General features: G+C 37.5%; 1 protein-coding gene across 10 annotated transcripts in view; it reads left to right on the top strand.

The window, feature by feature from the left end:
- The first annotated feature begins 385 nt into the window (after positions 1-385).
- TTLL11 (tubulin tyrosine ligase like 11) overlaps positions 386-22152 on the top strand; it is a 268011-nt gene continuing 246244 nt past the window's right edge. For 9 of the 10 annotated variants that reach the window (XR_011972101.1, XM_072631814.1, XM_072631812.1 and 6 more), the window contains exon 1: positions 415-1102. Coding sequence is in view for 9 of the 10 variants with exons in the window: in XM_072631814.1 (XP_072487915.1) it covers positions 557-1102 (546 nt within the window). In the remaining variant the exon portion in view is untranslated. Of the gene's footprint in view, positions 1103-22152 lie in introns of all 10 variants that reach the window. The other variant, XM_072631816.1, reaches the window with a different exon arrangement.

The raw sequence follows: 22152 nt of genomic DNA, 5'->3' as shown, positions 1-22152 counted from the left end.
TTTTTTCCTTCTCTGTATCTCAGTTTCCTCATCTGTAGAGCGGAGGCAATACTCCTAGCACTACTGCCTCCTCACGGGGTTAACTTGGGGAATAGGAATGGGAATGCTCTGAAAGTTGAAGAACGAAGGAAAAGGAGAAGCAAGAAGGAGAGGAAAAGAGGGGGAAAGAGAGAAGGAAAGAAGACAACACAAAGAGGGGCTGAATGACAGCTGGGAGAAGGAGGAAAAGAATGAGAAAGAAAGAGAGAAAGGAGAAAGAGAAGAGCTCGTTTGCCAGTTTCAAAGATGGTACCCGGAGCCTCTGTGACAGACAGGTCACGTGCCCACGCTCCGCCTATGAGGTCTCCTGGGCTAGGCTCTTGATTGTCCCTTCTCGCACCCCGTCCCGAGGCGGCCGCGGTTGTCAACCAGAGGCGATCATGGCAACCGGCCGGGCCGGAGCGCTGGCGGCTGGAGCTGCTGGGACGGCTACGGCTGCGGGCGGGCGCGTGGCTCAGTGGGGAGGGCGGGGGCTGCTCCTGCGGGGGCCGGGGAAGCAAGGGCAACACTGAGCGCCATGCAGCGGGCCTGCGGGGATGGGCCCGCGGACCTGCAGGCCTTGGAGGACCCCGGCGCAGAGGGGGAACCCCACCCCAAGGCCAAGCAGAACGAGCGGCGGCCCGAGCCGGAGTCCGAACCCGAACCCGAACCCGAGTCCGAGCCCGACGCTGAGCCCGAGCCCGACGCTGAGCCCGAGCCCGACGCTGAGCCCGAGCCCAAGCCCGAGCCCGAGCCCGAGCCCGAGCCCGAGCCCGAGCCCGAGCCCAAGCCCGAGCCCGAGTCCGAGAGGCCCGCGGAGGCCGAGCTCCAGACCCAGGTCCCTTCCTCAGCCCCTCTGACCGTCCACAACCCGGCTGAGCCCGGCGACGTCAGCACCCAGGAACGCCGCCCCCGCCCTGTCGCCAGGACCAGGACCAAGACTAAAGGCAAGAAGGCCGCCGGACTGCGCGTGCCCAACGAGTCCCGGGGCCGCCGGCCTCTCACTGTCACCGTGGACAGCTCCAAGGCCAGGACCTCCCTGGACGCTCTCAAGATCAGCCTGAAACAGCTCAAGTGGAGGGAGGTGAGCACCTCCATCCCGCCCCTCTGGCCTCCGCCTGACTGCCCGGGAAGGGGCAAGGTGGGCCCGGAGAACCCAGCCCGCCTTCCACACACTCAGGCCGACCAGACCCTTGGTGCTCCAGAACTCAGGACCACCGTTCCTGACCTTGCCAGATGACAGGGGCACTGTCGTCTGAGTTACTCCACCTCCCTGGGCTCCAGGTTCTCTTTTAAGGGATGGGGGAAGGAGGGAGATTCGGAGGAGGTCTCTCCCAGCACTACAGTTCTGTGTTCTAACATTTTGTTTTTTAAGTCCCTTCCAGCTCTGACATTGTGTTCTTTCTTGAAATGTTTTTAATAGGGTTCTTCTAACCTTGATGTTCTACCTTCCAAGGTGTCCAGTATTGACAGGCTGTAGACCTTCTTCAGACGTTTTCTAATTGAGCTTCCAGTTCTGACCCAGAACTTTCTAAGGATCTTTTTCAACCTTGATGGTTTGTCCATACATTTAGAGTTGGATAAAGAGGTTAGATAACTCTCTAGGCCAATTTTTACATTTTACATATGAGTAAACTGAGATCCAGAGAGATGTTAAGTGACTTGGCCAAAGTCCCAGGGCAATGGAATTTGACCCATATCCCCAGCTCTAAAACCAACTCCTTTTCTATCATGATGCCTCACTTTCTCACTCTGATGTTTCATGTTCAGTGGTCTCTTTCATTCTGTGTTTTCCATAATGATTTGGTTCAATTAAAAATATTTCTTGAGTGCCAACTGTAAAAAAGACTTTGTGTTATGTATAGTGGAGACGGGAGAAGGGGCAGTGATCTTAGAAATATAGATCCTGCTCTCAAGGAGTTTACAATTTAGTGGACAATGACCTCAAAGGCCTCTTCCAGGTTTAATATTCTATGATCCTGCATCTCCCATAGATGTGTGTAATGGAAGGAGTGTCATTATTCTAGGTAGTCATTAAGTTTTGTATTAGTGTTAGAAAGTTGTAGTGTTTGTTGATTTTAGGGGAAGTAGTTTTTATGTGGTATAGTGGAAAGAGCATTAAATTTGGAATCGGAGAGAATCTTTGTTTAAATTTCAGCTCTTTTGCTTTCTACTTCTGACTTTGTACAAGTCATTTCTTCTCTCTGGGTCTCAGGTTCCTTATCTTTAAAATCAAGTGGTAAATCTATAATTGACTAAGTGAACCGTAATGTCCTTTTTAGTTGTAAGTCTTGTGATCCCATACACTGGAGGTGATGGTCATCAAATTGTACAGCTAAGACTTACGGCCAGAAACATCCTCCAAACCATAAATTATGACTGTGCTCCTTTTATGGAGCTCCTTTTATGTTCCTTAAAGGTCCTGCCTGGGGCAAACAAAACAAGTCATTTTATGTAGAGTAAGTAAGACATATTTTAAGACTTGGCCAATGTGATACAGCTACTAGGTCTCAAATGAAGTATGATTATAATTTGTTTTGCTTGACTATGTATGATTGTTACAAGGGCTTTTTCATTTTTTTAATGGGAGAATGGTGAAAGGAAGGATAAGAGGTAAGATAGAGAAATAAAGAAAGAAAACAAGGTCATTAAAGCATTTTTTAAAAAAATGAACAGAAGGAATGTCAAAAAAAGGAGGGCAGCTATAATTTGAAAGCTATATTTTAAATTTGTTACGTATTTAAAAATAAAAGCAAACTATACTTAGTAGAGATTCACAGTTTCCTCTTTTTCTGTTCTGTTATGTATATGGAAGCACTCATTTTATTTAGTGTTACTTAAGTTCTGAATAACAAAAACAAGTGATTTTAAATAGCTACCAGTCAAATCCAGTGCCAGGTTTATTTAGAGGAACAACCAGCATTCTAGGTATATGTGATTGCACTTGGGAAGCCTGCCACTGTGTGTAAATTCATCTTTTCTCATTCTTCTCTTTCACAAGAAGGCTAGGCTAACTCACAGATGATTCCATTTTAGGTAATATCCAATCAACCATTGGGATTTGGTTCAACTCTTTCCTTTACATTTATTGCTATTTTACTTTCACTTCACAATAGAAAATAGTTAACAGCAGGAATTTAAGTAAGGCCAGCAGATGGAAAGATTGCAGATTAGCAAAACGATGTCAAAATTCAAACCATTGTATTTGCAAAATGAAGAGATACAATCTTCTCTGTCCTTTGGTGACATGCTAGAATATAGTGGCTGGGGACTGGAGTGTGTAGTAATGTTACTTGAATATTCATTGGGAAGACTCAAATGTAGCCAGCATTTTTTGAAAAGTGTCTAGTTTTATATAAAATAATTTTAAAAACTTTATTGGTCGTTAATATGACTACAATTTTCTACAGAAATAGAAGAAAAGGGAACACTGGGAGAGAATGAGAAGGGGAGGCAGTTGGGGTTAAGTCACTTCCCCAAGGGTCACACAGCTAGTAAGTGTCTGAGGCTAAATTTGAACTCAGGTCTTTCTGACTGCAGGATCTTTTATCTACTGTGCCACCCAGCTGCCAGGAAAGGAAAAATACTGAGCAAAAAATCCTGGCATTCTAATCCCCTCCTTTTACAGATGAGGTAAGTGAAGCTTGCGTAAGACAAGTTACTTGCCATAGTCAGCATTGGAGCCAGCTAAGTGCCTTTAAGCCCAAATCAATTCAACAAAAGTTTGTTAAATTGTGGGATTACAAAAAGTAAAAAAAAAAAAAAAATAGAATAATCATTGACCTCAAGCTTATATTCTTCTGTAGAGATAAAAAGAACTATTTTGTCTAGGAAAACTTAAAATAAAACAAATACCAATACATTCTTGTTGAATGAGAAAACATTTGGTTCTAGTTGGCTTTTGAGTCATGTTTTGCTAGCCACAGGTTAGAATTGTTTACAGATTTTATTAGTCATGTAGCTTAACCTTCCCTGGCTTTTAGTGACTTTGACATAATGCACTTACTATTTTTTTAAAAAACCAGTATGATTTGACACTAATTTATATCCTCTTTATACTTCATCATCTGATTCAGTAGATATGATGCCTTAATGCCAATCATCTACTGAAATTCTTTCTCCATAAATTAAACACGACTGGTCCTTAAAATTGCAATCAAGAACCACTACAGTTTTGAATAATGATATTTGTGTAACAGCTTTATCATCTATACTAATTTCTTAGGCAGTTTAAAAAATACTTTAGCATTTCGATCTGAATATATGTTCCCTTCCTATCCTCCAAATCTTGCTTAAATAAAATCTGAATGTAATTTTTCAATATATACCTACATTTATTTTCCTTTCAAAGAAATATCATTTTAGTTGATGGAGACTAAATTTGAAGTTGGTCTGTCTTCAAATGCTAAGGTTTAGTCCAAGTGGTACCTCCAAACAGTCAGTCAGTCATTAAACATTTATTAAGAATGTACTATGTGCTAAGTTCTGTACTAAATGCTGGGAATACACAAGTCAGACAAGAGATAGTCCCTGCCCTTGAGCATTCTTATAGGGGAGAAAACAGTCAAACAAATATGTACAAACAAGGTTTATACAAGATAAATAGGATATAATTAACGGGGAGGTACTAGAATTAAGAGGGGTTTGGAAAGACTTCTTGTAGAAGTTTGGATTTTAATTGGGACTTGAAGGAAACCAGGGAACAAGAGTTAAAAAAGGAAGAATGTACCAAACAGAGGACAGCCAGAGAAAGTGCTTGGAACTGAGAGATGGAATAGCCAGGAGGCCAGTATCACTGGATCAAAGAGACCTAGTTGTTTGTCCTTCGTTCTCAAAGAAGACCATGACATCAAGATGGTGACATGACTTGCACTTGACTTTGATTTGAGTGAGGGAAGGCTGTGTGAGGTCACCAGTCTCACTTCTCCTCCAGAGCCATCTGGGTCCAGTGGCCTGATATTCATCAGGAGAGCCACTCCAGGATGCAATGTGGGACCTTGGCCATTTTAACTAATGTCTTATCAGATTCTCACTTTGAGTGAGATACACCCATTCAATGAATATACCTCTTTAAGTAGTTACTCAAGGGATGGCCCCTTTTAATAAAAGGAAAAAATAACCAAAAGATCAAACAGGGAGGGGAAGACCCTTAGGGTTCTTGGGTAAAAGAGAAGTAGTTACTATTTAGTAATTACTTTCACTCCATGTTAGGTGGATGGGGACCTGGCATCCAATCTATGAGCTCCAAAGTGAACTGGGCTTAAGACTTGTTCTTTGAGCAAGAAATGTAGCCAGTAAACCCAAACAAGATATAAGAAGACTGGAAAGGTAGAAGGGGGCTAGATTATGAAGGGCTTTGAAAGCCAAATGGAGGATTTTGTATTTGATCTTGGAAACAATAGAAAACCTCTGGAGTTTATTGACATGATCAGACCTGCATATAGGAAAATCACTTTGGCAGCTGAGGATAGATTGGAATGGGGAGAAACTTGAGATAGGCAGACATTACCCTCTAGCAAATTATTGCAATAATCCAAATATGAGATGATGAGGGTCAACACTAGAGTGGTGGCAATGTCTGGAGGGAGAAAGGGGGCATATGCAAGAGATGTTGCAAAGGTGAAATCAACAGGTCAGGGCAACAGATTAGATATGAGATAGGATGGGTAGGGTGAGAGATAGTGAGGAGTCACAAATGACACCTAGATTGAGAGTCTGAGGCCTTAGGAGGATGGTGTTGCCTTATACAATAAAAGTAATGATAAATTAGAATACATTTTTATTTTATTTATAGTTATTAGGTATTTACATTATATATTTGTATTAACTAGGTGTAATATTTACAAGAGCTTCTCTGAAAAGCAATGGACATCATACCATATCATAATTATAGAATAGAGGATTCTGATTCTGACTGATCAACAGGATGTAGGGTGTAAAAATATATTATTGGATTTCTGTTAAAGAGCCATTATTAGATGGACATTGTGTTCATGTATTTTTCTTGAGTGTACTCATTTATTATAAGGGAGGATTTTATATTGTGGAAGTTATTAGGAAGCGACAATGATATTGAAAAAAAGAGATAATCCATAAAATAATTTTTAAGAAAAGGCTATTATTGCAGAATAAAGACATTTTGAAAAGGAACTCAACAACATTCCCTAAGTTTCTCCTAACATTAGGACAAGTGATCATCGTTGTTGATCTGCTCTTATTTTTAGAAAGAGGGAAGTGTCATACTGTCTGTTGTATTCTGCATGTGAATCTAAGATCATAGGATTTAAAACTGGAAATGACCTTAGAGTTCATTCAGTTCAGCCTTATTTTATAGGAGGGACCCCAAGAACCATAGAGATAAAGTGATTTATGCATAGTCACTCAAGTTTAGGATTTGAACACAAGTCCTTTGACTCAAAATCAGTGTTCTCTCCATTATACTGCATACTGACATCAATCAGTATTTCAAGACTGTCATTTTCTCTGTGTGGACATTCCAGTCCACTGACATGAATTGTGACCCTCCCCCATCTTTTTGTGAGTTATGGACAAAAAAATTCATCACTCTGCAGCCACACTCTGTCAGTGAGTCTCTCTGGACATAGGGTGATCAACAGATGACAGACAGTCTTTTTCTAGACCAATACTTGAAGCCTTTCCAGCTTTGGTAGGGCCTGTCAAAGCTTGTACTCTATTGCCATAGACTTCTAGAGCCCTGGGCCAACCACATAACATTATGAGGCATCAGAGGAAGATTTTGATGAAAGTGCAATAACTACATGGGCACATAACTGTGATGACATAAATAAGAATTGCTTATGTCCAATTAGAAGAGACATCTATATCTCTAGTGCTGGAATTCTTTTAATATAATGTATGACTTTTGGGGAAGCACTGACAAAAATTTTTTTCTGTACCAATTTATCCTTTTAGGCCTCCGAGTCAATAGGCCTAGTAGTTGTAAGGAGGCAAATTTTGGCTCAATATAAGAAAGACCTTGTAAAGTTCAAGGCAGTTGAATAGATCACCTCATGTTAAGATGTTATATTTTATATATATATATATATATATATATATATATATGTATATATATATGTACATAAACACATATATGTATATATATCATGTGTGTGTACATGTAATATATATATATATATGCTTCTAGATGCATAAAATCTGAGTTACAAGAGACTTCAGAGACTATTTAGTTAAACTCATACTTGAACTATCACTTTTCAAAGTCATGATGTGAAGACCTGAATCAGATTATAATGTTATAATGCTGGTTAGTTAATGCTACATTCCTTACATTTATTGTTATTTTTCCTATTAATAGTGGCATTGGCAGTGAGCACCAGTGGAATATAGTTTTTATTCTCAAGATATTGTTATAGTCATGTTTGTCATCCCTGAATCATAGAATCTAAGAAATGGAAAAGACCTCAGTCCTTTAGTCCTACCATTATCTAAAACATGAATATAACTTTTAGAGCATTCTGGTCATCTAGCCTTAAATGCATCGAGTGTTGAAGAACTCTGAATGGAGCCTATTTCCTTTTTTTATATATTTCTAAATGTTATAAAGGTCTTCCTTATATTGCACTAAAATGTACAGGAATGTGAAATATGCTTCACCCATCGTTCTTAGTTCTGTCTTCTGGGGCCAAGCAGAACAAGTCTATTGCCTCATCCCTCTTCTGTATGCAAGGCCTTCAGAAATTTAAGGATCCTGATCTTGTTTCCCCTAATTCTCATGCTTTCTGGAATACAGATTTCAGGTGCCCTTGGCAAGTAGCTGAATCAACTGAAGGTAGCATTTGTACTCTTAAGTCATTAGTACAGGAGCTTGCTTTGAATCTAGGGGCTTATTGTCATAAGTAGAGAGTAAAAGAAATACAGTTTCTCTAAAAGAGATCTATACCAGATAATGGTTGTCCTGATTTAGTTCCTATCACTAATGTTGTATTGGATTATAAATAGTAGCTAGAATTTAACCTCATAGATTTATATTAGTTCTTTGATGACCAATTTAACATTTTACCATAAGAATAAAATATTTTTAGTTTTTCTCTGTTTTTAACAATGCAATACTTTGTAGATCTCTTACCTGATGGAATTTAAGGACAAGTGTTTGTGGCACTGCTAAGTTTTTGCTTAAGCATGAACTCTACTTTTCAGAGAATTGTGATACGTTGAGAATAACACTGGAAAGAGCTGACAGGAAAATCTCGGCCCTAGTTCCAGCTCCACCAGTATTTATCTTTGTAAAATGGGACCAGTTATTTTTCCTCTCTGGGCCTCACTGACATCATCCCTCTATAAAATGAGGGAATTGGTCTAGATTATTTCTAAATTCCTTTCAAGGTTGAGCATTTTATGACCGTATACTAACAGTGTGCCTTGTAACATTTTATGTTCTCCTTTCTTTCTACTTTTTACGTTTAAACACTGTGTTCTAGATGCCTGCTTCAGCCCTGATAGTCTGTGTCCTATGGCCTATAATCTCTCTAGCGCTCTTTCTTTTTCCTAATTTATAACTGAAAGAATAGTGTGTATATATGATTTGTTGTGTAGTTGGTTGTGGAGTGCTCTGTTTTCTATTTACCTTGATAAAGATAGTTTTCCTTAATGAGAAATGAAGTGTGCTTCCAGGCAGTGAACTTGTTTTCTCTGGCTATAGCAACCCTGTCTCTGAAATATAGAACACAGCGTTTATAGTCTATGGAAAGCCTTATGTTCTGGCAAGAGTTAGTTTCCATCAATAACATTCCCTTCACCAGAGGATTTGTTACTTTGTAAAACAGTCCCAAATTCTGTTTCAAATAATTTGTAAAAATTTGATTAGTCTTATTATATCTCAATTATATTTTCTTGGAGATGACTGTATTATATACACTAGGGCTTTCCAGGTAATTTGCAGATATTTTCTTTTAGTGGTGTGGCCCAGTTGTGTATCCTTTTTGGTCCTGCGTCATTTTCTATGGGGAAAAAAGTATATAGCTCAGGGAACAGGGGAGGAGAGACATGGTCCCTGAAGTACAATGGTGTGGCATATTCAAGCTGGTCACCAAGAGGTATTGTTCTGAGAACTTATGCAATGGTATTTCAGTAAAGCAAATAGAAATATTTCTAGAAAGCACAATAAAGTCATATAATTTAGATCTAAAAAGGACCTTAGAGATCACCTAGCTCAACTCCTGGATTTTAACTGGACCCTGGAGAAGCCACTAAATCTCTGTATCAGTTTTCTCAACTATAAAATGGTGATGATAATAGTACCTATTTCATAGCATGATTGTGAGGATCAAATGAGTAATATTTGTAAAAAGTACTTAGTACAGCTCCTGGCACATAAATAGATGCTTTTCTCTTCCCTTCATCCCCCTCTGCATGGATGAGAAAAGTGAGCCCTAGTAGAGTGAAGTGATTTGCCCATGGTCACAGAGGCAGGATTTCAGCCTGGAGTACTTTGGTGACAAATCTAGTGATGTTTTAGCTACACCATGTTACTAAGAACCCATAGTGGGCTTTTAAGCCCTTGAAGTCCTCTTCTTTTGTGTTTTGTAATTATAATGGTAAGAACCTGTCACAACTGGAATTTAACAAAGGGATAAACTGAGACAGATCTCCAAGCAAAATAATATTTATTAGCAGAGGTATTCTACCTCTCAATAAATGAGTCATTGGATTGCCTCTATTTGTGCCAAAGATCCTGAGCAAAAGAACAGTTCCCCTTTTATAGGTTTTGGGGAGTACAGAACAAAGAACAGGGTAGATGACATCATGGGATTGAGAGTAACATGATTGGTCACAAAGCTGAGGTGTAGGGAACAACATGATTGGTTAGAAGTTTGGTAATGGGCCCTAGCAATGACCCTCCCTCCTCCACTTCTTCTCTCATGAGGTAAGATGTGCTCATTGTTTGAGTCCAGGTACAAGATAGTGTCCCAGACTTTTAGACAGCAAGCTGGATATCCTTGAAGGAGATCTTGGTGATATAAAGATATTAGGTCCGATTCCCTTACTTTATACACATTCTGCAAGGTCAGTTAAATTTCTTGAAGCAAGAAGAGCTGGAGTTTTAAACTTACCCCATTATAGGCCAGTTGAACTCTGAACTAAATTCAGAGAGAAAGAATCGTGACTTAAGAAATTACAAAATCAGCTACAGGACAAAATCAGTTGATTTTAAATAGGATCAAAAAGAAAATGATACAGGATCAAGCTTACTTTTCTTAAACTTATTTCTAAATAGGTGGAAAACAGAAGCAATTGTGGTAGAGTGTAAAGGGGATGATGGAATGGAAGGGGGAAAGGAAGTAAGCATTTATTAAGTGCCTGCTATGTGCCAGACCCAGTGCTAAGCACTTTATAAATACTATTGAGCACTTTATAGATACTGTTTCATTTACATATTATCAAATATGTCTCTCTCAGGTGCTATTATTATCTCGGTTTTATAGACAAGGAAACTGAAGCAGTGGTTAATTGACTTGCTCAGGGTCACACAGCTAGAAAGTATTGTTTGAAGCTGGATTTGAACTCAAATCTTCCTGGTTCTGGTCTCTGGGCTCTAATCCTGGAAACCTCACAGAATCACATAATTAGAAGAGCCTCAGAGGTCATCTAGTTCAACTTGTACTGAAAATATCCTCCTCTGTGGTATGCTTGGCAAGAGGGCATCTTTTTTTTGCTTGAAGTCTCCAATGAAGGGAAGAAAGCTACTATTACTTGACACAACCCATTCCATTTTTAGATAGTTCTAATGGTTAGGAATTTATGGTTAGGTTTGTTTCCTAACATAAGGTATTTTTGCAACTTTCACTCTAGATTTTCCATCTAGAGCCAAATGGAATAAATCTAATTCCATTTTGTGGTAGTCCTTTAAATACTTGAAGACATTTTAAATCATTCCATCTCTCCCTATGCCTCACCCCTCCCAAAAGTATGCTTTTTCCTAATTCTGACCTGTACCCTTCAGAATTTTCTTAGGCCCTGACCCTTACTCTGACTTTTTAATTGTCATTAGCCATTTCAACTCGACACTATCCTTTATTCACCATCTTGTCCTATTACCAGTCTTCTCTTGCCCAAACTCAGCCCTGGATTCTTCCCATCATGCTTTTTCTCCATTCATTTTAAGTTGCTGAACCTGGCTGAACACAACCTTACTGGCTTGGTTACATTACAAATTCATATTATCAAACCTCAATTGGACCCTCAATGTAGAAAGGCAGTCCTTTTATTACTACTTAATTGATTACCTATCCCATTCCCCTCAAAAAGCTATTTGAAATCTTTTATTCCCTTTTCAAGGGGGAATCAGATGGCATAGTGGATAATCGAGTCAAAGCCTTGGAGTCAGGAAGAACTGAATTGAAATTTGGCCTCAGGTAGTAGATACTTGACCCTGGACAATTCACTTACTCAGTTTCCTTATCTGTAAAATGAAGACAAAACACCTACCTGACGGCAAGGTCTGGGGAGGATTAAATGAGTTAGTAATTAAAAGCACTTATCACAGTGACTGGCATATAGTAAGTACTGTGTAAATGCTACCTGTTATTATAATTAAGCTCCCTCATCCCTGACTGACAACTTTGTCTCTTTATTGAGAGAACTGAGGCCATTTGAAAGGAGCTTCCTTTTGTCTTTTCCTCTTCATCTTGAGACCCTCAAGCATCACCCTTATTTTTTTCTCCTTTCCCCAATCTTTGATAAAGGGGTGGCCTTTCTTTTGCTAAGACCAACCCTGCTACATGTCCTCTTGATCCTATTTCATCCATTCTTCAGAAGATTGTAACCTGGAATCATTCTTTCTTTCTTGAATCTTCAACTATTCTCCATCTGTTGGTTCTTTCCTTACTTCTTTCAAACATGCTCAAGTTTCCTTAGCCTTAAAAAGAAAAACAAAACTTTGCTTATACCCTGTCATCCCCTCAAACTATCACGATTTCTCTTTCTCAGCCAAACTTCTGGGAATAAAAAAAAATACAACATTCTACACTCACTATTTCCACCTCATTTCCTCTCACTAGCTCCTCAACCCTTTGAAACGTGGTTCTTGACCTCATTGTTCAGCTACCGTAACTAAAACTACCCTAACTAAACTACCATAACTGAAACCTTAACTCTAATTCTAATTCCCCAAAGTTACCAGTGATCTCCTAATTGCTGAATGATGATCTCTTCCCAGTCCTGATCATTCTTGACTTATCTGCTGCATTTGACACTATTAACCATACTCTTTTCCTCCATACTCTTTGGATTTTCATGACACCGTTCTCTCTGCTTCTCCCCTTATTATGCAAGTACTCCTTCTTGGTCTTCTTTGCTGGACCATCATTCACAGCGTGCCCCTGACTGTGGATGTTACCCAAGGTTCTGTTCTGGGCCCTCTTCTTACCTCCTTCTATATTCTCTCTTGGTAGCCATCTCAACTCCTTGGATTTTAACTGTCATATCTATGTTGATGACCCTCATTTATAAACAAACATAATATAATACTATATATGCATGTATACATATATGAAAATATGTATGTATATATATATATATATATATATGTCCAGTCTGTCTCTCCTTTGAACTTCATTCCTATATTACTATATACATCAAATATAAATCCAGAAATCCAAAATACATCAAAAAATCCAAAATGCATCCATTATGAATCCAAAAAAGCAGGAGTTGCACTTATGCTACCTGACAATGCAAGAACAAACATTTGAAAAATAAAAAGGGATAAACAAGTAAACTACATTTGCTGAAAGGAACCATAGACAACAAAGCAATATCAATAACAAACTTTTATGCTCCAAACACCTTAACGTCCAAATTCATCAAGGAAACATCTGAGACATAAAACAGTAATAAAGTGATGGAAGCCTTCAATATCCCTCTCTCAGTTTTGTATAAGTGTGACAAAGATAAACAAAAGGAAAAAGCGATATGGAACTGAACAAATTGCTGGAGAAACTAATGTTGAAAGACCTATGGCATCTTCTAAACAAGACCACAAAATATATATATATCAGTACCACATGGAGCTTTTATAAAAATTGACCATATACCAGGGCACAGAGATATTGCAAGCAAATGTGAAAGGGTAAAAAGTCAATGTATCCTTTACAAATCATGATTTACAAAAAACAAAAAAATGCATATCTAAATGAAAGCTTAATATAATGAAGTTCTAAATAACGAGTGGGTCAAAGAACACATCATTCTAATAGCATACCAAATAAGTGACTGAAATGTACATACCCTTTGAGTCAGAGACTCCATTACTGGGCTTATTCCCCAAGGAGGCCATAGATAAGAAGAAAGTCCCCCTACACTCCAAAGTATTTATAGCAACACTTTTTGTGATAGCTAAGAATTGGAAACAGAGCAGATGCCCATTAACTAGGAAATGAATGACTAAACAAATTGGGGTACATGAATGGAATGGAATGTTACTGTGCTGTAAGAAATGCTATGTGTGATGAAGACAGAGAAGATGCATGAGAGCTGAAAAAAACCCAACTATACACAATAACTACAACTATATAAATGGAAAGAACAATCACACCAAAAAATCAAAAGTGAGTGTAACAGAATTATAAAGATCAAGTATGACTTAAATGAAGAGATATGAGAAGACACCCCAACCCACCCCTTGGTGGAGGTTCATAAGTGTTACACATTGTACATGTTTTTGGACTTATTCAATATATTGATCATTTCTGCTGATTTTTTTTCTTTTTTAAAAAATGTTATTTGTTATGGTTCTCTGGGAGGTAGAAGGATATTAAGGATAACTATGATGATGTAAGAAACAAAATACATTGATAAAGACTTATAACTAATTTTTAAAAATCATAAAATGTCAAGAAAGCCCTCCAGAGGTTTAGTCAGAACCCTTGTGTCTAACATATGGGAAAAAATGGAAAAATTAATATGTGATGGTTAGGTATGAATGAATCATGATCTGCATGGTTGGAGGGAATATCAAAATCAATGAGATTACAGATTCCTTTTAACATTTAAGATTGTAATGTATCTCTTATAAATGAGCATTTAGTCTCTCCCCTTTGTTTTGCTTATACAGATCCCAAGTCCCTCATCCCATTATCCTGATGGCTCCCAAGATCCCACAATTTACCTTTATTTTTATTCTTTCTTTTCCTCTTTAATGCTTCTTCCATATCGTACGATACTCTGTTTCCTTTCCTATTCCAGCACCTTCTTGTCCATTATCTGTTTCAGTAAAGTTAATTTTTAATATAATTTTTCAACAAGTGTCATTTTCTTTCTACCTTCTTTTTTATTCTTTACCCCTCCTGGGATTATCTAGAATGCATTCCCAGGAATGTCAATTCTAATTGGAGGTAATAGGACCTGGGACATATTCTTGTACCCTAGTCCAGGGCGTTCAATCCTGGTCTTTGTTTATTCTCATACTGATTTTTTGTTGTTGTTGTTGACATCCTGATACTGTCCCTTTGAACTTATGAACTATTCTGCACTCTCTGAGTCTTGCTATCCTGGATACCCAGTGGCTTCTTGACCCCTAGTGGGAGTCAGCATGATTCCATCTTGTAGAAGCTGATCTCCTAAAATGTCCAAATCCCCCTCGACCAGATTATTGTCTCACCAAATGCTTCTTTCCCCTTCTTTGAGGGATCAACTTCATGCTGCTCTCTAGTTGTTATCCAATCTGTCAGACATATTTCCAGTTCTACTTCACCTTTCCTGTTCTGTCCCACAGTTCTGTCTTCCTCTCATAGTATCCTAAAGGTGGGAAGAAAAACTGAAAGCTTCTTGTCTATCTCTCCTCTAGAATCCTGACCACTCATTGCTAGTTTCACCCTTTTCTCTTACCATGTAAGGTAGTCTTCTGTATTACTTTACCATCTATAATATTGATTTGTTAATGAGGGAATGAGATTTTTCTGTCTGTCAAAAAATTAATTCACATCTTCCTCCTGCTATCCTGCTGGTTTTCCTTATTGTACCTTTTACTCCTTGCATTCTTTAGCTCATCAATTACTTTCCTTGCCTTTTTGCTATCATTTTGTGTGTGTTTGTGTGTGTGTGTTTGTGTGTATTTTAAGAGAAAATCAAACAAGTAGAATTATTACCCTCACCACACACAGTAATATCTTTGCCTATCTTTAAGTACATATGAAGATGAAATATTTCATTTCTTTGTCTTTTATTACAACTTGAAAGTATTTAACTTTCTGTGGTTTGGTCATTTTCTAAGTTGATACCCTGATCATCCTGTGTTCTTTGAAAAAGTGATTCAGATTCTTCCCTTTTAATGAATGTTAAGTTATTTTCTTCATTGCTTAGGCTTAGTTTTGTAGGATGTTTTATTCTGGAGTGTCAACTCTTCTTGTAATCTTGGCAATATCATATTATAATTTTTCCTTTGATTTTTTTGGTTATGATGGGTTAAATCTGTGTTGTTTTGATTATTTTTCCTTGGTATGTGAAAAGTATTTTCCTTGTTTGTAAAATTTGATAATGCATTTTTTGTTTTAGAATAATCATATGCCTTTGATTGAATAATGTGATTAAAGAAAATCTTCCCTACCCTTAAATGGGCCTGGGAAGATTTGTAGGAAGGTCCCTTTTGTTAATGAGACACTGCTTTTCAAAGGTTATGATGCCCGCTGGCTCTAAAAAGTGTACAGACTCTGAGGTGAGGTTTTACTTTGGGACTTACTCTTTGAAAGTGTTTGTTTGGCCAGATGAGACTCTGGGCAGCTGCTAAGAAGCCCTACAGCTTTGAAATCCACATATTGGTGCTTTCCTCTCTGGTAACTATGCATGTATGTAATGGTCAGACAGTTGGATCTGTCTGTTGATCTATCACCTATGTATTACTTATGCAAGACAGTTGGAAGCATGTCTGTTGATTTTGATTTCTCTGTATTTTCTCTGAAGTTCAGGGTGCTGACTTTTTCCCCTGAACTAAGTGAATGATACATATACTTGGTTTAAGTGATTGTTGATCCCTCAAAAGTTGCCTTTCCTTTGAGAAAAGTAGATCTAAGAACCTGTGATAGCAGGCCCTCCTGTGTGTATTGGGGAGCTTGCTGATACACATCTTAAGTTTTGTAGTTCTGAAGTTTTTGACTACAGTGTTCCTTGGTATTTCAATATTTCAAACCTGAGATTTATCATCATCATCATCTCAGTATGAACTTTGCTATCTTCTTCCAATGTTTCTCAGCACCTTTTTCTGTAGGATTATGTGGAGTACAATATTTAAGTTTTCTTTTTCTTGATTAAAAAAAAGACCTATAATGTCAGGTTTATTTCAGGTTATTTCTTCTCATACTGTCTTCAAGTTAAAGATTCTTGCAAAACTTTTATCTGGTCTTCACATCTTGTTGTTTTGTTAAATTTTGTTCCATTATTTTTCTTTCTGTCTCCATTTTTTTTGCATTATAATGTACTGATGACAGGGTTTTTATCTTTTGTTCTAACGTCTCTAGTATTTGATTAGACTTGCTGATTTCTTCCTTTAGAGTTCTAATTTATGTCTTTACTCTTTGATATCTTCCCTCATTCCTGTAATTGTTCCAAACCATTCTGGAGTTTCTTGATGTTTCATTGTCATTTCAGGGGTTCTTACAAAATTTCTTATACATACTAGTTTTGTCTTCCGTAGGAGATTTCTATTTTGTTGGAAAGTATTTGTCTACTGAAATGGATTAATTCCTTCAAATTCTTGCGTATTTCTCCTCAGTTAGCTTTTGTCTATCCCAGTCAGTTAACATTGAAATTTCTATGGTATCCATGTTAACTACCACACCAAATAGTACAAGTAAAAAGCCCTCAAATTCAGATTTGATTCAGGATTTCCTCTAAGAAAACTGTATCTCCAGGATTCCTCTGATCTAAGACTTCTGTCAATGAGTGCAAAAAAGGTTAATTTGGTATGACTTAGTCTTGATGAAGCCATAATGGAGCTTTTTATGACCTCTGCTACCTTTTTCTTTTTAGATGTTTATTATTTTGTAATTCTAAAATTTTGTCAAGAACAAAATTAAACTCACTGAACTATAGTTTTTAGACTTAATTTTCTTTGCCTTTTTTTAAAATTAGAAAAAGTTCCCCTTCTCTAGTGCTATGGTGACTTTCCTCTTTTCCAGTTTTCCAAATATCACTGACAAGCTCAGTGAACACGTCTGTTAAGTCTTTCAGCATCTGATGATATAACTTGAATTCCGAAGGGGTCACTGATTGTTTTCTTACCATCTCCTTATATATCCTGGGGATCAACTCACTATTGACCACATTTGCTCTGTGTTTTCCAGACCAAAGATCATTCTCCTAGTCAGAGAAAAAAGAAGTAAAATAAGAGTTAAACAACTCATCCTTGTCTCTTGTCAGTTATATTTCTGTTCACACTGAATGGTCCTATTCCTTCTTTGAGCTTTCTTTTTTCCCCAGGATAGATTTTAAACAACAACAACAAAATCCTTTTTGTTTGTCCTATTGATCCTCCTCAGCCTTGGCTCATTCTGAGCTGTAATGCTCCTGTTGCCATTACAGGACCATGCCATACTTTCTGAATTCATTTTTTGTCAGGAGAACTGGGTTTAAGTCCTAACTGGACCACCTGCTAGTTTTATAACCTTGGGCTATGTTTGTCCCAGTTGTCAGAACTAGGATTAATGGGTGGACCTGGTAAGCATATGTTGGCTCAGTATAAGTAAGAATTTTCTAATCATTAGATAGTTTAAAAAGTGGGATAAACTGCCTAAATAGTTCTTTGTCATTGGAGTTCCTTGTTATTGAGTTCCTTGTCGGTGGAGGCGTTGAAGCCAAAGCTATATGCTTTCTCATTGAGTTGTTGTAGAAGTGGGATGGGGTTCCTGTATTGAATGGGAAATTAAATTTAGAGGTGACTTGTAAAGCCTCTTCCAAATCTATGATTCTGCTGTAGGTAGAAGATAGAAACTACTTAACCTTATTGGTCCTTAGTTTCCTCATCTATAAAATAAAGGGGTTGGACTGAATGATCTTTTAAGGGCTCTTTCACAGCTATGTCTAATATTTTGTGACTAAGCAAAAGCTCTTTTGTTATTGACATTTGTAACCACAGTGACAGTATACAGTTGTTATGTTCCATTTTTAAGCTCTTTGTCTTTCTTTGCTTTAGATTATTTGCTATTTAAACTCATGTCCACATTGATCTTCCATTTGAGTTCAATCTCATAGCTCATTTATGGACTTGCTTTGTATGCCTAAACTATTGGGACTGTAGAATTTCCAAGCTCATAAATTTATGTCCATCCATTTCTCCACACCTCCCCACTTAATTTCTAGAGAACATATTAGCTAGAAATGTGAATAAATTATTCAGGGATATGCTTATGATACTATAGTGCAAAAACAAGAATTAGGCCGATTAACCACAGAATAGCAGATCCACTGAAGGATCCTATACCCATCACCCCCTTGAAGACCTATAATCTATTAAAAATTGTCCTTCAGGATTTGTTATTTTCTATGACCAAGGTGTTTTTAATTTGTGTTTATCCAAAGCCTATAAACTTTCTGGTATTGGCCTATCATGCTATTCCAAAGTCTGGTCAATTAAGTTGATGCTGAGAAATACACCAATAGAACAGCTTTGTATTGCCTAAATTAAGAGTGGGAGAGCTTAGAGGAGATGTTAGATTATAGAAAATTAGAACAAAGGGTCATAAGATTTTGAGATGTCTAGGCCAGCATGGAATGTTGATCTGTAAAGAGTTTCCAAAACAAAGAATGATAAAGATGTAGGGGACCGTATTATAATGTAGAATGTTTAGAACATAAGGCAAGTAATAGTTTTAGTATCAAACTACAGTGCTCATACTACCATTTAGGGTTGTATGGCCATGAGGAAAACACTAATGTAAAATAAATGTATTGATAAACACTCTCAGTATGGTTAACATGTAGAGGCTTCACTCTAGCAGAGGAATGATAGTAGGGGCCAAAGTGTGAGAGAAAGAATTGAACCCACTGGGCTCTATTATTCTTGGGGACTATGTCAGTCTTGGTAATGTTAGGTGATTAGGGAGGAACATTCAGTCTTTCAGGTCCCTAAGAGACCATTTAGCTTAGCATTTCAGTGTTCTTATGATTCTATACCTTCCCTAGACACCTACCTTATACCTAGGGAGTGATTTAGGCATTAGGGAGAAGCAGCAATTTTGCATTAACGAAGCAATAGGGAAAGATTTGTATACCAGTTTCATTAACATTATCATTTTCATAAATATCATGCTGGTATTTAATAAAGGCCTCATTGCTTGAAGCTCCATTAGGCAACCAATGATATATTTCAACTTTATTGATGAGTAAGAGACAAAATTAAATCAAATTCAAACTATGGAGATAATATCACTTCATATTTACCATTCCACAGACTTCTTCCTTAGGGCTGCAATATTAGCTTTAAACTCCTGTCTTTCATTGAGGTCAAATTCAGTTACTTTAAAAATATCACATTTGTTTTTAGTGAAAAGATATGAATGAGGTCTGCAGAACAGTGTAGTGGAAATAGTATGGAGTTTGGAATCAGAAAACCTGAGACTGAAACTGGCATGCTCTTTATATATATGATGCTGCTTAGGTTACTCCAGTCCTTTGGCCTTTCTTCATCTATAAAGTTAGGAAGCTGGATTAGATGATTCCCAAAGTTTTTCTAGCTATAACTTTTGTTGGTTGAATTTAAATGCAGATTGCCATTTACTAGCTTTACAAATTACCTTTCTGAACCTCATTTCTTGATATGTAAAATGGGTGTCTCTGTCCCTATCTACCCTTGCTCACAGGGTTGTTATGAAGATTGAATGAAATAATGGATGTAAAAGTGCTTTGTAACCATAAAGGATGAAATGAATGTCAGTTGTTATAGTATGTGTGACCATTACTTTAGGTTTCACTGCTAATCATCTGGCTCATACTTTTAACCAAGATCATTGGGCTATTCAGGCTATTTAAACTGATCCTCAGATTCAGCCTTCAGTTCCTAGTAAAAGCCACTTTTTGTGTAGTATCTCAAACCCTGACTCAGCAGTTTCATTACTGTTTTGTCAGGGAGGCAACAAAGGGTAGTGGAAAATACCCTTAACTGATCTAGAAGACATGATTCTAGCCCAACTAACTTCGTGATGTTGAACAAGTCACTTCTTATTTTGGGACCTGTTTCCTCATCTATAAAAGGAGGGAGCTGGTCAAGATATTCTCTGAGGCATCCCTTCCAGCTCTTATATTCAATAATTCCTAAAGTTTTCATTCTCTGAACTAGTCATTGTCCTTAGTACACAACCCCTAGACTCTCCTCTTCTTCTATTACTTTCTATCTTTCAAACATTTTCTGGTGGTTGCAACCTGTATTTTTCATCAAAATGGTGCTTTCCTTACTCTTCATTTCTGCTTTTCAGGCCTCTACCTTCAGGAATTAAGCACACCATACCTCTCTACTGTTAACTTCTTAGTAGCATCATAAAATCATAGATTTAGACTTTGGAGGAACTTTAGAAGCCACCCAGTGCAATCTTTTCCCTTTAGAATTTAGGAAACCCAGGGAAGTTTGACATAGTTTCTGTGAAGAGTGAGAAAGGAAATTGATTAGGGAAGAATAAAAGGATTGCTTCACTTCAAATGAAGTCAGATAACATGAATTTGTAATATATTCAGTCAACACGGATGTGAAACCTCCTCTGGATTGGTCCATCTGCATGGGAGGAAGGGTGGGGAAGGTAGAGGGTAGGATGGGATTTGTCTTGGGCATAGGCAAGAGATGGGACTGCATTAGGATAAGGGTGATGGATTCAAGAATACAAGGTAATATAGAGTTGAATTAGTTAAATATAATGTTGAAGTTGGAAAAGAAAGAAAGTGAAGTTGGAGCAGGTAATCCATATTTCAGGAGAATAAGGTGAACCATGAAGAGAGATGGGCTAATAGGATATTGGAAGTGGAACACTTATGGGTGGGTTATGGTGAGATCTGGTGTGTGACCATCTATGTTTGGCTGGGGTGGAATGGAGTAGCTATTAGTATTTAAGGAAGCGGAAGAATTGGGAGAGCTTGAGGGAGCATCTATGTGAATATTAAAGTTCTCTGGTATAAAAGCAGGAGGAAGATAGTGAATCAGGTGCTGAAGTCCTTGAAGAAAAAGGGAGAATGACTAGGGGATCAGTATACTAGGTTATAATAAAATATGCGCATATATGTACATTTATGTGTGTATACTGACTTTGAAAAATAGTGAATTTTTAAAAACCTAGTAAAGTTAATAAAAGTCTCAATGTGTTTTGAATTCAAAATGAAGTTTTTAAAATTAAATCACTATTAAAGGTTGGTTTCTGAATTAACTGTCTTTGAACTTGCCATTTTTGAACCTGATCCTTTTTTATTCATTTTATTATTTTAAAGACTTTAATTAAAGTTATCTGTGCATTAGGCAGCTCTTAGTTTTGTGTCTGGCACAATATGTTATGAGTGCTAGAAAGTCATTTCCCATCCCTCCGATAGTTTATAAATGCACCAATTTCTGCACATGGGCTTTGACATACAATATCTTTGTTTTCTCACAAGCATAAATAATGCATTTTTTTTTTTACTATTGTATGATTCATGACAATTTTGGAAAACTATCATTCTAATCATTTAAATAGCATGAAAGCAAATTCAAATTTATTTTACTAGCTCAAAATGACAATATGTACTTATAAAGATTTTTAAAAATAGAGATAATTGAAAAGCATGAACTAAAAAATGAGACTATTTGGTAAATATAGTATTTGAACCTTATTATGAAGACTGTAGCATTGAGGATGAATGTATATTTGTAATTCTTATTAATGGGGAACTACCTTAGAAAAGGAAGGCTGGTAAGCCACAAAATAGGAAACATAGAAAAATACTTAAGAATGTGGTTTATCTTCAGGCAAGTGAATGAGCAACAATTTCCTTTTGAGGTTCATATTTCATTTGGCATATCCTATCCTATAGTAGCTATTTGTCTTGGAGTTTCTTTTTCACAAAATATTGACCTTGAAGAAAAGCTCGATAGGTAGTCTAGTAATCTAGAAACTGAGGTCAAGAGAGGAAAAATTACTTACTCTAGCT

This window comes from Notamacropus eugenii, chromosome 1 (genome assembly GCF_028372415.1).
Source record: "Notamacropus eugenii isolate mMacEug1 chromosome 1, mMacEug1.pri_v2, whole genome shotgun sequence".
Taxonomy (NCBI): Eukaryota; Metazoa; Chordata; class Mammalia; order Diprotodontia; family Macropodidae; genus Notamacropus; species Notamacropus eugenii.
Note: the sequence above shows the minus strand (reverse complement) of the source record. Positions and strands in the feature narration are given on the sequence as shown.